General features: G+C 46.1%; 1 protein-coding gene across 1 annotated transcript in view; it reads right to left on the reverse strand.

The window, feature by feature from the left end:
• Window positions 1-15,206, reverse strand: part of LOC119963446 (neuronal vesicle trafficking-associated protein 1-like) — a 54,866-nt gene extending 39,660 nt beyond the window's left edge. The window contains exons 1-2 of the mRNA XM_038792585.1: window positions 14,925-15,206; window positions 13,463-13,678 (exon numbers count right to left, since the gene is read on the reverse strand). Of these exons, the coding sequence (XP_038648513.1) occupies window positions 13,463-13,594 (132 nt within the window). The 5' untranslated portion in view covers window positions 13,595-13,678; window positions 14,925-15,206. The remainder of the gene's footprint in view (window positions 1-13,462; window positions 13,679-14,924) is intronic.
• Window positions 15,207-16,317: the final 1,111 nt, after the last annotated feature.

The raw sequence follows: 16,317 nt of genomic DNA on the forward strand, positions 1-16,317 counted from the left end.
ATACATAAATGCCCCCAGAAGAATCCAGTTTGGCTTTAGTCAACTCATTTTGAGGCAACTTGCACCATTTTGACCAATGGTGCATTTTGAGATTTTTGATCAATTATTTTTGGCTTTGCAAAAAAGTTTTGGGATCGAGTTATGTTTAATTTTGTTTTACAACAAATACGAACGCTGTCAGGGAGGTTTGGCTAACCACACCCACATGTGCTGGGCATGCCCCAGGCTTGTCAAATTCCGGACAGCCTTCTTCGAGGCAATGTCCAAGGTTGTGGGGGTGAGGGTGGAGCCGTGACCGAGAGTGGCAGTCTTCGGGGTATCGGACCAGCCAGAACTTCATATGGGGTAAAGGGCCGACTTGCCTTTGCTTCCTTAATCGCCCGCTGGAGAATCCTGCTCGGTTGGCGATCAGCAGCACCACCCACAGCTGCAGACTGGCTAGCATACCTATTGGAATATCTCCACCTGGAGAAGATCAAATATACCATCCAAGGGTCGGATGAGGGCTTCCACAAAGGGTGGGGGCCATACATCACCCTGTTCCAGGACATGTTTGAACCCAACAATAGATGAACAGTGGGGGGAGGAGGTTGGGGGACTCTTGGGAACCAGCAGGGCTACAAAAAGCAAACATGAACGGGACGGGGCAATGGGAGAGAGACCCAAGGAAACACCAGGAGGAAACCCTGGGAAAGACCGGCACGGGGGTCAGATGGCCCTCCACGCAAAGTTTAAGAGCAAAACCAACGACAAATAAACCAACTACAGCGGAGGAAAGGGCCTAAGACAGGGCCATTAGTAGAAATTAGTAAAAAAAAATGGCAGGGGAAAGGGTGCCAAAAAGGAACAGCATCTAAATTGTAAATAATAACCATTTCAGTCATACCCTGTACATTGTAAAAATGTAAACTTCAATAAAAAATAATATTTTTTTAAATTTTGTTTTACAGAGCACAATGATTTTCCATGAAAAGAAACCTTGACAAAGACTTTTTTTTGGGTACTTAGCCAGACTCTGAAGTTGTGTATTAAAGCTAGATGCGGCAGCTTGTTAAACGGCAAACTCAATCTCCGTTGACAATGAGTCGATTGTCCCATTCTGTCAGAAAAAGGGCCCAATTCATTGAGAATAAGATGCTTGGCGTGATTCTCTGGCCTTGTTATGGTCTCGTTCAAGCAAAACGAGGCCGGTGAGTAGCGGGGAGGCCAAAAACGAAAACCGTACCAGGTGCCAAACAGTTTACAATGCAACTGCTCCTGGAGGCGAAATCAGGATCTCGCCGTAGGGTGGCGAGAAACTAATTTTCACCACTGAAGCACTTAAGCTATACAATTAACGAGAGCCACTCCATATCCAACGGCCTCCCATCGTTCATTGGCTTCCCCATGAAATGGTCACGCAGGCGGCGATTAGTACTCTTTTTGAAAAACGTGAACCTGGCGGAATGGCTTCTGTGGGGAGCCGAGGAGGGGAGTAGCCATCTTTGCTCAAAGGCAAAGAGCCCAGGGATGCTGGGCCTTCCACCCCAATGACACACTGAGGTAAATGAGAGCGATGCCGGTTTTGTGTCTAAGGGGATGGTCACCCCATTTTCCTCAACTGATGTAGCCAAAGCCGTAAAAAGTTTAAGGGACACAGAGGTTACCAAACTCTCGGGCTGCACAAGGATTTGGTTGCCCCTCTAGAGAGCTCAGTAAAAGATGAGCTATTCAGAAATGGGATTGGTGAAAGTTGTATCCCAGTTCTATTTTATAAGGTAAAAGTAAAGTCGCCATAGTCCCAGATGACCATAGGCTGCTTTCGCCTTTTGAGGGGGAGGGCTGACTGGTGCTGAATTAACCTGAGGAACACTGGCCGCAATTCTCTGGTCCGGCGCCAGAGTGCCGCCACCGGCGCCAAAATGGGAGTACTTTACTCCGGCGCCGGTTCCGAGACCCGATTCTCGGGTCCTGGGGGGGGCCAGCATGGTGCTGGAGCTGCCCACGGCGTGCCGGCTGCCAGTCCCGGCGTCAACCCGGCGCCGCGGGGTCCACACATGCGCAGTTGGGCCGGCGCCAACTAGCGCATGTACACTGGCCGTCATCCCCACGCCGGCCCCGACGCCAAATGGCGCAGGGATCCAGGAGCCGGCGCGGAAGAAAAGTGGTCCGCAGCCACAGAGGCCAGCCCGCCAAACGGCGGGCCCCAATCGAGGGCCAGGCCACTATGGAGGCCCTCCCCAGGGTTGGACCTGCCCTCCCCCACCACAGGCCGGCCCCGGACCCTTCAACGCCGAGGTCCCGCCAGCCCAGAGCATGTTAGAACGGCGCCGGCGGGACTCGGATTTTTTCGAACAGCTGCTCGGCCCATCCGGGCCAGAGAATCGCAGTGCCGCCGGGGGATTGCCGCTACGGTCGTTTGCGGCGATTCTCCGTGCGGCCCGATGCCATGCACGCCCGCCATACCTGGGAGAATCGCGCCCACCATACCTCAAGTGAGGGGGAATGTTAAGAAGGCAGGGCCTTCATGAATAACCTCAACTGGCATGGAAATTGAACCCGCGCTGCTGTCTTGCTCTGCATCACAAACCAACTGTCTAGCCAACTGTGCTACTCGGTAGGGCATGTGGGAGTTAGGAAAACTCATTGGGCAGTAGATGACTCAAAGAAAGAATGATAGTAGCAATGGACCAGATTCTCAGCACTGTCAGGCTGAAGTGACCATAAGGATGAAGAGTCAGATGAAAGTCTTGACTTCAATTTCGATTCTGATTATGAGGTAAAGGTAAACAGTTGTTACTGAACAGACCCATCACAAATTGATTGTGAACAATTGGCAAGTAATTCTTCCAAAGCTAGTATAGGAGATTGCAAACTGGAAGGAGAAAGTGAATTGGACTTTTCGAAAAGTAACTTGTTGCACCCTCTTTCAGTAAACCCTTTGCCATTCCCTTCAGGTGAAAGAATTTCCCAGAGCATGCTTGCTTTGAAGGAAAGTATGCATGACCTCAGTTATCCAAGACGAGGATAGTACGGACTGTGAAGCGATACCAAGCGAGCGGCACGTTAACCCACATCCTTTTGAAGGTCGACTGTGCGACTTCGAACTAGAAGGAACCGAAAGCAAGGGATGTGAAGTAATTAGCAATCGATCACTTTCGAGAGTTAAGGAGGTGGATGGAGAACCCTGTTGTGGTTCCGCAACCCCAGATGTTAGCAAAAACCAAAAAGTTCATAGAGGCAATAATGTGCCAACCGCTGATTCTGAAATTAGAAAAGCAAAATTGAAATCTGAAAAACACAAATCATGTCAGTCCCCATTACTGATTGGAGATAAAGGTCGTGCTTATGAAAAATGTGATGAGGTGGTAAACGTTGTCACCTGAGGAATAGTACATATGAAGTCAACGAAACCTGAGAGGATACCTTGGGTGGGATTCTGTGATCCTGAGGCTAAGCGTTGACGTCGTCGGAAACGCCATTGTGTTTCTCGACGGTGTCAACACGGCCTCAGGATCAGCAATTCTGGCCCCTTCAGGGGGCCTGCACGGCACTGGAGCGGTTCATGCCGACCCCCATGCAACATGGCGCAGGACTACAGGGGCCAGCGCGGAAGGGGGCGCCCAACCAGAGAGGCCGATCGGTGGGACCCAATCACGGGCCAGGCCACATCGGAGGGCCCTCCTCGGGGTCAGACCCCCCCCCCCCCCCCCCCCCCCCTTTCCACCCCCCCTGCCCACCACACAGACTGCCTTCCGACCCTTCCACGCCGAGTTCCCGGCAGCTGAGAGCAGGTGTGGACGGCGCCAGCGGGACTCTGCTATTTTACGATGGCCGCTCAGCCCATCCCGGGCTGAGAATCGGTGGGCTGGCCGCATAGAGCGGCCCCGACCTGCGCCGCGCCAATGGCGCCGATTCTCAGTGTGCCACTATCAGGGCAGCATGATGTGATTCACGCCTGTCGCGGTGATTATCCAACCCGACCCCGGGCTGAGAGAATCCCGCCCCGTGAGCGTATTCTTGCAGTGTTAATGTCAGCATACTTGTGACAATAATAAAGCTTATTAGATTATTCATCACTGCTGTGTTTCGTACAGTAGTTGTTACACTTCAAAAGCACTTAATTGGCTGAAAAGCACTTGGAGAGCTCGCCCTCATGAAAAGAGTCATAAGTGCAAGTTTTTCTTTCTTTAAGACAACGTCAGAACTCACACTTAATTTCGCTAGTGTTTCAGACTGCTTTCAGAAGATTGGAGAAGCACACATGCCAGCTGAACCACATGGCATTCAGCCGAGTACACCAAGGGCTTCTACATTGACACACGAGGCACTCGGGACCACTTACAGGAATGACCACCACCACTGTATCTGAGAGGCTATCTGAGCAAACACTAAACATGTAACAACCATGATGCTGACGCTGCATTTAATGAAAGCGAGCCTGTGGGAATCACACCATATCAAATCTTTAACTTGCTTATGGAAAAGAGCTAGTGACACTTTCTGCCATCTGGCTTACCTCCTCATTTTTGTAACATTTTGAATTAGTAAGCCAAATTAGTCAGCACACACCATGAACAATTCTTCTGTGTCATCCTTGTTACTGTAACATAAAGATGAACTGTTTTGGTTCATGCAATTCTCCCAGTGTTGTGATTTTTCATTTTAGCATGTTCTACTTGTTAGTGATAGTTTTCCGTTGATGCCACAAACATTTTTCTGCTCAATGCTCCATCTGTATTCTCCTACTGGTCATGGCACAAGTTAAGACTTTTAAAGTTTACACTTTCAGTTGCCATTTCCAATTACCTCTGCCATCAGCATTATCATGTGCTAGCTTCTAAGGGTTACAGGCTTCTTGTCCATCTCTTTCAAGCGCTCAGGTGTGATTACTGCCGGCATGCAACGATTGAATGGTTTAACCTATCTCCAATGGCAAGAGATCCAGTAGTTCTCAATATTCCACATTAGTATCTCAAATGGTATCACCCAATTCCTTATAGTCTAGAGACAAAATATACAGTTCAACAATCAACAGGAATTATGGTGTAAACCATGGCTCCCTCATGATCCCAGCCAATCTTTCCCCTTCGGGGGTCCATTTTGGGGTTGAAGAGAAAATGGCTGAGAAGTCTTTAAGCATCAACCAAAGCACGCTCAAGCGAGAAATCTTTGCAGTTGATGAATTGATTTTCTTTTTAAATCTTGCCTTAACCAATGCAACTAAACTTTATTCCTCGTGCCTGATATTGGAATGGGTGCAAGTGGCAGAGAAAAATAGAAGCAAATTACACGCTTGTATCATTTTCAGTTTTTTCAATATGCCCACTCATGCTGGGAGAAGTATTTCAGGAACATTGGAACAGGACTGGGCCATTCACCCCCTCAAGTTTGTTCTGCCATTCAATTAGATCATGACTGACCAGTGTTCCAATTCCATTCATGCCTTGGTTCTATATTTCCTAATGACTTGGCTCACAAAAAATGTATCACTCTCTGATTTAAATCTATTAATTGAGCTAGCAACTGCTGGTTTTGTGAATGAGCGATCCACACTTCTACCACTCTTTGCATGAAGAAGGTAGCCATGATATGGAGATGCCGGCGTTGGGCTGGGGTGAGCACAGTAAGAAATCTTACAACACTTTGTAAGGAATTGGGTGAGACCATTTGAGATACTAATGTGGAATATTGAGAACTACTGGATCTCTTGCCATTGGAAATAGGTTAAACCATTCAATCGTTGCATGCCGGCAGTAATCACACCTGAGCGCTCGAAAGAGATGGACAAGAAGCCTGTAACCCTTAGAAGCTAGCACATGATAATGCTGATGGCAGAGGTTAAAGTCCAACAGGTTTGTTTTGAATCACTAGCTTTCAGAGCACTGCTCCTTCCTCAGGAAAGCTAGTGATTTGAAACAAACTTGTTGCACTTTAACCTGGTGTTGCAAGACTTCTTACTGTGCATGAAGAAGAACCTCCTAACTTCTCTCCTGAATGGCCTGTCTCCGATTTTACTCTACACCCCAGCAGAACAGCTCACAAGTGACAGGCGACTGGGCGCCCAAATGTTACATCTCTCACTGTCTTCTGGGGCTATGCTGGGCTGCTGGTATTAAGACCAGCAGAAAATCCACCCTGTCTAATACCTTAAAGCTTACAGCACCGAATAATTTCAATAACTGCATAAATAGAAAAACTGCAGAATCACACTGAAGTGGTTTGTACTTTGAACTAATTGTTAAAAATAAACTATTTTTGATAACAGGTGAATTTTATGATACACAGATATTGGACAGGTTTCAAACCTAATATAGACAGCTAGTGCCAATCAAAGTAACCAAGCCTGGAAATGACATGTGAAAACGCAGGCCTTTGTTTCCTTTCTGGTTACGATTTTCAGATTCGACACCAAGTGGGATTTGCGATGAGGGGAAAAAAGGGCAAACTGGTAAAGTCCAGTCCGACTTTTGAATCTTCCGTAGCTCCTGACGAAGTCATAGACCTGGAGAAATTTCAGCTACATTTAAAGTTTACGGGTGTCAATAAGGATAAAAGAAAACATGTAACGGGCAAGGCCATTTCCTACTGCTCAGCAATTTCACTGGGTCGAGCCAGGTTTTTAAAGATTCGTGGTTCAGAATCCCTTAGGGGAGGGCACCCTTTGAAAAGGTAAGTTCAAAAGGTTCGTGTCATGCCCCATATCAAGTTATACCTCCCTATCTGCCCCCCATGGCCTCTCATGCTCCTCAAGTCCCTCTACCTACCCTCTGTGGCCTCTCATGCCAAGCTCTGCCCTTCCATGCACCGACATGACCTTTCATCCCTCTACCTTCATGGGTTGTGGTTATCACTGACAAGGTCAGCATTTGCCCTTGATCGGAGTGACCATTTCAGAGGATGATTAAGAGTCAACCACATGACTGTGGGTCTGGAATCACATGTGGGCCAGAACAAGTAAAATGACAGATTACCTTCCTAAAATACATTACTGAAGCAAAAGGGTTCTACAACAACTGATGATAGTGTTGTGGTCACTGCCAGTGTGACTAGCTTTCAATTCCAGATTTTTTAATTTATTATTAATTGAATTTAAATTCCACCAGCTCCAATGGTGGTATTTGAACCCACATCCCCACAGAATTAGACGGGGCCTCTGGTTTATTAGTACAGTGACATTACCGCTACTCCACTATATCCCCTTAAATATAGATATATTGCAATGTACTTCAAAAATATTGCAAATCACCCATTGTGAGCTTTCCCATATGTTTGAAAAGTCTGAAGTACAAACTAATAAAAGTGTTAATCATTCAGGCCCTTAGAAGTCTCAAAAATGACAAATCCTTGAAACCAACCCGTGAACAAACATTGTGAAATTGACTACACAGAGCAGAGAGGCTGAGCTGTCAATCAAGCAATGTTCCTCTGGGGAGCAGGTGTTCTATTATGATAATAGCTGTCTTGGCTCTCAGCCAATAGATTTAACAGGGGAAATATCTGTTTCATTTCCTAAATACACACAAGTTATATACATGGTCCTATTACTATAGGAATACAAACTATAACATACTCCAAATCAACTATACTTAACAAATGTAAGTGTCTAATATTTCATTATAAGAGCTTATACCTGCTCTGATTTTCTACCCAATGAAGATACTTTCACTAGTTATACATATATATATACACTAATGGCCCTTCTGTAAATAATTACAAATAGTGAAGTATTTATTTCTTAAACTTTTTAACCTTTCACCATAGCACAGTCTTGTTTAAAGGGAACAAGGTGATCTGGCCGTGAACTATTCCATAATCATGATTGTCCCTGCGAGGGAGCAAGACGGTCTTGAAACCATGTCTTGGAGCTGAAACCCACTATTGTTCAGAAAGTTGGTGGCCTATCATTTATGCTAATGACCGTGTGGAGTTTGCACATTCTCTCCACGTCTGCATGGGTCCCACCCTCACAGCCTAAAAGATGTGTAGGGTAGTTGAATTGGCCAGGCTAAATTGCCCCTCAATTGTCAAAATGCAAAAATTATACTAATGGGAAATCAATATGTTACTTTCAATGAGAGGATCTGGGCAAAATCATTGCATTTCCTCTGTGTTGGTTTACTGCAGTGGTTAGTACATTTACATTAAATTCCTATCAGAGTTAATTTCACAGTCAACAACAGTTTATTTTAAATGACTAAAGGAGTCCCAAAAGGAATTTAAGGCAAATGTGTTTAAGTGATGCACTAAAAGTCACATAGAGGCAGTAACTGTCCCCAATCTAGAACTGAATCTAGAATAGACAACTGACAAGATTGGAAGAAAAGCTCAGTCATAAATCAAGCTTCATCATTCACAAAGAGCTAGACATCACCCTTCTGGATATTGAAACACACTCCCCATCTGTGTACCATCTCTGTAGTATAAGAGTCTGGCGCATAGAGGGTTAATGTGGGACTGAGTACAGTACCACCCATACATTGATGAAGAGAAGCACATGCCCCTCACCCTGGATCAGTTGAGTGTTGGACAGAGCTGTGTGACAGCTTCTAGCTTGCACCCTTTTACAGTATTCTGTAAATAGTACTGAATCAATAAAGACTTAGTTAACATAGAACATACAGTGCAGAAGGAGGCCATTCGGCCCATCGAGTCTGCACCGACCCACTTTAAGCCCTCACTTCCATCCTATCCCCGTAACTCAATAATCCCTCCTAAACGTTTTGGTCACTAAGGGCAATTTATCATGACCAATCCACCTAACCTGCACGTCTTTGGACTGTGGAAGGAAGCCGGAGCACCCGGAGGAAAACCAAGCAGACACAGGGAGAACGTGCAGAATCCATACAGATAGTGACCCAGCAGGAAATCAAACCTGGGACCCTGGCGCTGTGAAGCCACAGCGCTAGCCACTTGTTCTACAGTGCTGCCCTATGCATAACTACGAAGACTTTTTCAGACCTAACAAATTCTCGCCAACAGCCTACAACAAGCCCTAATTTCCCATCCAAATAGCTGATTTAAGTTCGAGAAACGGATTCCTCTTCAATGAGACTTAAGTATATCCTAGTTCTCTGGCCTTGGATTGTCAGGTTAAAATAAAAACTCCCAGTCAAAATAATGGTCAAAGACTGATAATATATCTTGGTCAGATGATAAAAATACTGAAACAAAAACTGAAAAAACTGCACACACTCAACAGACCTGACAACATCTGTAGCGAGAGAAGGGAGCTAATGTTTCGAGTCTGGATGACACTTTTATCACAGTTAGAGAGAACTGGAAATAGGGTCAGATTTATACTGTTGGAGAGGGGGCTGGGTGGAGCAGTGGGGCTGGATAGGGGGCCAGTGATAGATGGAGATTAACAAAGATATCGCGGACAAAAAAGACAAAGGGAATTTAAATGGTGGTGATAATGACTAAGAAGGGTGCTGATAGTGGCACATTAAGAGATCCGAATGTGTTCATGGCAGAACCGAGGTAAACAGTGTGTCAAAGGGCAACTAGGAACAGGGAACAGAGGGCCCAAGTGGGTTTGGGGAGTGAAGTGAGGGGGAAACTGATTGATGGAGCAAATGAAAATAAACTGATAGAAATAAAAATGGGGTAAAGGTGGATGAGAGAGTTTGCAGTCTGAAATTGTTGAACTCAATGTTAAGTCCGAAGGATGTAAAGTGCCTAATTGGAAGACGAGGTGCTGTTCCTCCAGTTTGCGCTGGGCTGCACTGGAACATTACAGCAGGCCAAGGATGGACATGTGGGCATGAGAGCAGGACAGTGAGTTGAAAGGCGAGCGACAGGAGGTCTGGGTCCTGCTTGCGACCGGACCAAAGCTGTTCTGCAAAGCAGTCACCCAGTCTGAAGTTAGTCTCTCCAATGTAGAGTAGACCGCATTAGGAGCAGCAAATGCAATCGACCAGATTGAAGGAGGTGCACGTGAAGCGCTGCCTCACCTGAAATTAGTGTTTAGGCTCTTTGGCGGTGAGGAGGGAGGAGGTAAAGGGGCAGGTATTGCACCTTCTGCGACTGCATGGGTAGGTGACGTGGGAAGAGGGTAAGGTGCTGGAGGTGATGGATGATTGGACCAGGTTATCCCAGAGGGAACATTCCCTGCAGAATGCTGACAGAGGTAGTGAGGGGAAGATGTGCTTGGTGGTCGCATCATGCCGGAGTTGGCAGAACTGGCAGAGAATTATCCTTGAGATGCGGAGGTTGGTGGGATGAAAAGTGAGGACAAGGGAGACCCTATTCTGATTCTGGGAGGGGTGAGAGCAGATGTGCGGGAGATAGGTCAGGCATGATTTAGAGCCCTGTCACCACAGTATGCGAGAACCTACAATCATGGAGAAGGAAGACATGTCAGCAGCACCATTTTGGAAAATGGCATCATTGGAACAGATGCGAAGGAGGCGAGGGAACTGGGAGAATGGGATGGAGTCGTTACAGGGTGTGGGGTGTAAAGAGCTGTATTCCAGGTGGTTGTAGGAGTCAGTGGGCTTGTAATGGATGGACAGTCTGTCCCCAGAAATGGAGATAGAGAGGTCAAGGAAGGGAAGGGAAATATCAGAGATGAACAATGTGAAGGTGATAGAAGGGTGTAAATTAAAGCAAAATTGATACATTTTTCCAGGTCCAGGTGGGAACATGAAGCGGCACCGAAAGAATCGTCAATGTACCGATAAAAGAGTCGTGGGAGGGGGAGGAGTTGGACTGGAACAAGGAATGTTCCACATACCCTTGAAAACAGGCAAAACCGGGAATCAGACAGGTACCCTTAGCCACGCTTTTGGTTTGGAGGAAGTGAGATAAGTTAAAGGAGAAATTATTCAGTGAGAGGACAAGTTCAGAAGCCAGACTGAATTGGATTGGAAAACATTGTTCCCTCACCTGCTTTGTGAATAACAACACGTTATCAAAGGCCATAATGTAAAGCTTGCCTTAGTAACTGTACTAATCTTATTGCCTATTAAGCTGCAGTCACAATTAGACTGCGACACATTTGGAACATGCTGTCAATATTTTTCAACAACCAAGCACACCCACCTTTTCTGGGTGTGCCCCAGGTTTGTCGGGTACTGGTCGTCCTTCTTTGAGGCCATGTCCAGGGTTGTGGGAGTGAATGTAGAGCCCCACTAGTGGCGGTCTTTGGGGTACAACCCTTAGGTAAGTGACCTAAACTGGTAAATTTTAAGCTTAATGAGCAGCTACATCCAGTTGGAAGTTCTGGATTGGCAGTTGCTTGCCTCATTTCTTTCAGGAAAGGCCAGGTTACCTCAAGGTTAGAAAAATAACAGCAGAAAATGACTTTCTTTCTGTTTTTAAAAAATTGTTTAGTTGTGATTTGTCAATGTTTATATCGCAAAGTCTGGTGAGTTTTGCCTGAAGTGCATCAGGAATTTAAAATACGACAAATATAGACATGTTGTACTGTTGAATGCCCCATGGCATAGCTTGTGGTTAGTCAGATAATAACTTTTATAAGCATGGCAGTGTTATACCATATAATGCAGAATGTAATATGGTCATGTTTCAGGATTTTGGGGGGCTATTGAGGGTAAATCTGTGTTACTTTTCAGGTCAGAAGGAACCAACTGCTGTTAAGTAAACGTGGGGGTGAGTCATCTAAGTATCACATTTGAGGCCCTGGACATACAGACGACAGCAATTTGTATTCCTGGAACATTCTTGTGATTTGCAAGTGTAATATAAATGTTTAGAGTGATACATTTGAACTGTGATTGGTGTCCCATTTTTATTATACTCTCGTTGTATGATTCAAAAGAGGATTCAGCTGATTTATTTCCCTCTTGGCACTGCTATTTTTCTGCCTTAATAGTGGAGCAGCTGAAGATAAGAGCAGAGGCAGATGGCATGATCCAAGTTCTGTGCCAATGCCACTCTGCAATAGTCATAAAGTGACAGCCTTTGAATCTGGAGCTGCCTGGTCTGACATTTTGTGGGGGGGGGGGGGGGGGTTTCCAAATCTGGGACTCCCACTCTATGGCCGCAGAGATATCTACAGCAACTCCAGTGAACGCAAACATTACAGCCATCATAGTTTGAACAACGCAGGAGCTTGAAAATCAGTTGGGGGAATAAATATGCAATATAATAACAAAGGTACTTGTATCTGTTCCATCAGCTGTAGGCTTTCATTTAAGCTAGTTATCTATCACTTTCACGTATTTGGTTTGAATTTACACAATATTCTCTCAAATTCGCAGGATAATCCCTGTGCGATATGCCCGCTGTGCAAACCACTTCATCCGATTCTGTGCACGAGTTAGAAAATGTATCACAGCCAGCTGATCTCCCATAACTTTGTTCATGAAGAGTCTGAAGTTGTTGTGGTTACACCCTCTAAATTGGCTGTCTCTTTCAGAGCACTGCTGAAGTACTCCGTGTAATGAATTGGTCCAACTAGGCCAATTAGCAGCTAATTGATTTTTGACGGTTCCGTAAATTGCCAGGCGCTTGGCTTCTCTTCTTGGGAACAGACCAGTTTATCTCAAGGTCAGAAAGATCAGAAAGAGATAATCGGCTTCTTTTTCACTATATGTATATATCTTACATACAAGCTCAGTTTTGATGTTGTTGTAATTCACTATGAATTGTGAAGGAACTTCTCAAAGCTGATGATCATCTACAATGTAAACTGTCATACAACCAGCAGGCATTGTGCTGAAACCCACATCTGTGGCATCAATACTCCGAACACAGTCCACCCAGCTTATAAAATCTCATATATTTTCAACTGCTTTCAGCCACGAAAAGTAATGCCCGCTTGTTAGGGAAAATTCATGAACGGCTGACTTATTTTTGTATTGACATTCGTTTAATAGAGAATAACATATGGTTACTTCACCTCTTATGATTCAGTGCTGTTTGACATCTTACAGGCGTTAATGGAGAAGGAGAATGATCTGAGACTTCAGGTTGGTGGCCAATGGTATTGGCGAAAGATAAAAGCGCAATCCTCTCTATATTTAGAAGTGAACGCTGACCTACCCCAGAGCTAACCTGAAACGTTAACTCTTGTGGCTCCCTCGCAGTAGCTGCGTGGACCTGCTGAGCACTTCCAGCATTTTCTGTTTTTATTGCAGATTTCCAGCGTCTGCTGTATTGCGCTTTTGCTTCCAGAAACCTGGTTCCCTTCCTTGTCCTTCTGTGAAGGGGGACCCGGGTGCTACCGTTTCCTACCACAAGTCCTGAAAAACGTGCTGTTAGGTGAATTGGACATTCTGATTTCTCCCTCCGTGTACCCAAACAGGCGCCGGAGTGCGGCGACTAGGGACTTTTCACAGCAACTTCATTGCAGTGTTAATGTAAGCCTACTTGTGACAATAAAGATATTTACATTATTATCTAGTGCACCAACCATTTTACAGCCCCAAAGCCCCAACCCCCTCTGACCATCCCCCAAGCTACTGAACACTGTATTTTCCAGGGTCTCCGCTGCCTTTTATTCTTTAATGCTTACCTTGTCTGGGGCTGGGAACTGGAGCTGGTTGACGTCCAGTGGCGTGATGAGTGGGATGGTGTCAAAACCATCTTCGGTGGCCGTAGCCTTCCCGTTGTTCTTGTCGGTCAGATTGTTTCCTAACTTCACCATGGTGGCAGAGCAGGGACGACGATCACTGCCGGGGCGGGGAGGAGGGGGCGGGGTGGGGTGGGGGGGGATGTCTTTATTCAGAAACTGGAGGGTGGAGGGAGGAAGAGGAGGGAGGGAGGAGGAGGCAAGGCGAAGAAAAAACAAACGATGAAGCTTTTTTTTTAAAGAGACACAAGCCTGGAAATCAGCAACCCTCTGTCAGAATTCAGCACCACCGCCTCAATACTCATAGAGGACGATCCTGGTGAAAATGTGCAGATTGATGCTTCATGACCTCTTTCATTATTTTTTTCCCCTCCAGCTGCAGCGTTTTGGGATCATTTGATGGAAATGTGCACTATCAAATCATATTATTAAATCGTATTATCTTCAAACCTGTAACCAGGGAACCAAGCACACACACATATACACACACACACATACATACATACAAACACACACATAGACATTCATAGACACACACACAGACACACATATATAGGCATACATAGACACACACACACATACATACAGGCACATACATATAGACATACATACAGACACACATATAGACATACATACAGACACACACATATAGATACATACAGACACACACATATACAGACATACATACAGACACACACATATAGACATACATACAGACACACACATATAGACATACATAGACACACACATATAGACATACATACAGACACACACATATATACAGACATACATACTGACACACACATATATAAACACACACATATAGACATACATACAGACACACATATAGACATACATACAGACACACATAGCAGTCTTTTTTTCCCACGAAACCCCCACACCAGCAATTCCTACATTGAGGGGGAAAAAATATTTTGACGCACTGTTATTAACCGCGCACGGATAAGAAAATCCCTCCGGATCTGAGGGGCATTTATTTAAATTATATTTCCCCCCCCCCCCCACCCCCCCTTAAAAAAAATCAAACGGTGTGGAGAATCTTCCCGTCGTGGTTTTTAGACACTCGCGAGTGAGAAAAACGCACCGACAGTCCCAACAATAATCCAAATGAATGAGAACAATGATGTTTTTGTTCGCTGCAAGTGGCTGCGGATAGAATGCGATTCTCCACACAGCCCAATGCCGTCTCCTGCGCCACAAAGGGGGGGAATGGAGGGGGTACGGAGGGGCCGGGGGGGGGGGGGCATCTTCTCCGGATTCAACACCCCCTAGAAAGCCAGAGGTTTGCAAACTCTCTGCCGGAATGATGCTGATCAGCAAGGTGTTGGGGAGTGAGGGAGGCAGGAGGGATGTTGGATAAACCGCAGTAAAAGAACCGCCTTACCTGATGGATCTTTTATTTTTCAAATGGCACATGTGTATTATATTTTTCTGGTTGTTTTAAATTGCCGTCTTCCAGAAAACGTCGCCCTCCTCGGATCTGGAAAAATGGCGGAAAACAATAAGAAGCCAGCCCAAGAAGCGCGACACGGGATGCAGTAAAGTCATTGATCGAGTTTGCGAGAATGTTTTCATTGACAAGCCTCGTCTGTGGTGACGCAGCCGCGGCGCCGGCTCTGGGCAGGCAGCGGGGGATGGATGTCTCCTTTAAAGGCACAGCAGCGGAGCCCCCTTCCTGGTGCAATCTCCACACTGCATCTAAATGGGGGGGGGGGGGGGGCGGAGCAGTTTTTTATTTTCGTAGAGTCTCTTCATCCCCCCCTCTCCCCACGCCCATTTCTTTTTTAGGATCTTTCATTTCAAGGTATTGTCCCCCAGCCCACCTCGCCAAACCATTACCCCCACCTCCCCAAACCATTACCCCCACCCACCTCCCCAAACCATCACCCCCACCTCCCCAAACCATTACCCCCTTCCCATCTCCCCAAACCATTACCACCACCTCCCCAAACCATTACCCCCTTCCCATCTCTCCAAACCATTACCCCACCTCCCCAAACATTTACACCCACCCACCTCCCCAAACCATTACCACCACATCCCCAAACCATTACCTCCCTCAGCTCCCCAAACCATTACCCCCCCCCCACCTCCCCAAACCATTACTCCAATCCCCACCTCCCCAAACCATTACCCCCATCCCCACCTCCCCAAACCATTAGCCCTAACCCCACCTCCCCAAACCATTACCTCAACCTCACCTCCCCAAACCATCATCCCCACCCCACTTCCCCAAAGCAGCATTGTGACTTACTTAGTGCCACTCTTGACTGTTACTATCTCCATACAGATTGTGCCAGACCTGCTGAGGTTTTTTCCAGCACTCCCTGCCTGTGTTACCATTTCCACCCAAATAGTAAGAAGTCTTACAATACCAGATTAAAGTCCAACTAGTTTTTTTCGAATCACTAGCTTTCGGAACGCAGCTCCTTCACCTTATGAAAGAGCTGCGCTCTGAAAGCTACTGATTTGAAACAAACCTGTTGGACTTTATCCTGGTGTTGTAAGACTTCTTACTGTGCTCACCCCAGTCCAACTTCGGCATCTCCACATCATGTCCACCCGAATAGTCATCTCTTGAACGCCTCCATCGAAACTGCCTCTACCACGCGCTCGGGCAGTGCATTCTAGAACCATGTATGCGTGAAAAAGTTCTTCCTCGCTTCCTGCACATTTGCCTCTCAAATTGCTTTAAGTCTGTGCCCTCTCATTCTCCATCCTTTCACAAGCGGGAGCAGTTTCTCCCTGTCCACCCTGCCCAGCAGCCTCGTGATTTT

Source organism: Scyliorhinus canicula, chromosome 3, assembly GCF_902713615.1.
Source record: "Scyliorhinus canicula chromosome 3, sScyCan1.1, whole genome shotgun sequence".
In the NCBI taxonomy this organism is placed as follows: Eukaryota; Metazoa; Chordata; class Chondrichthyes; order Carcharhiniformes; family Scyliorhinidae; genus Scyliorhinus; species Scyliorhinus canicula.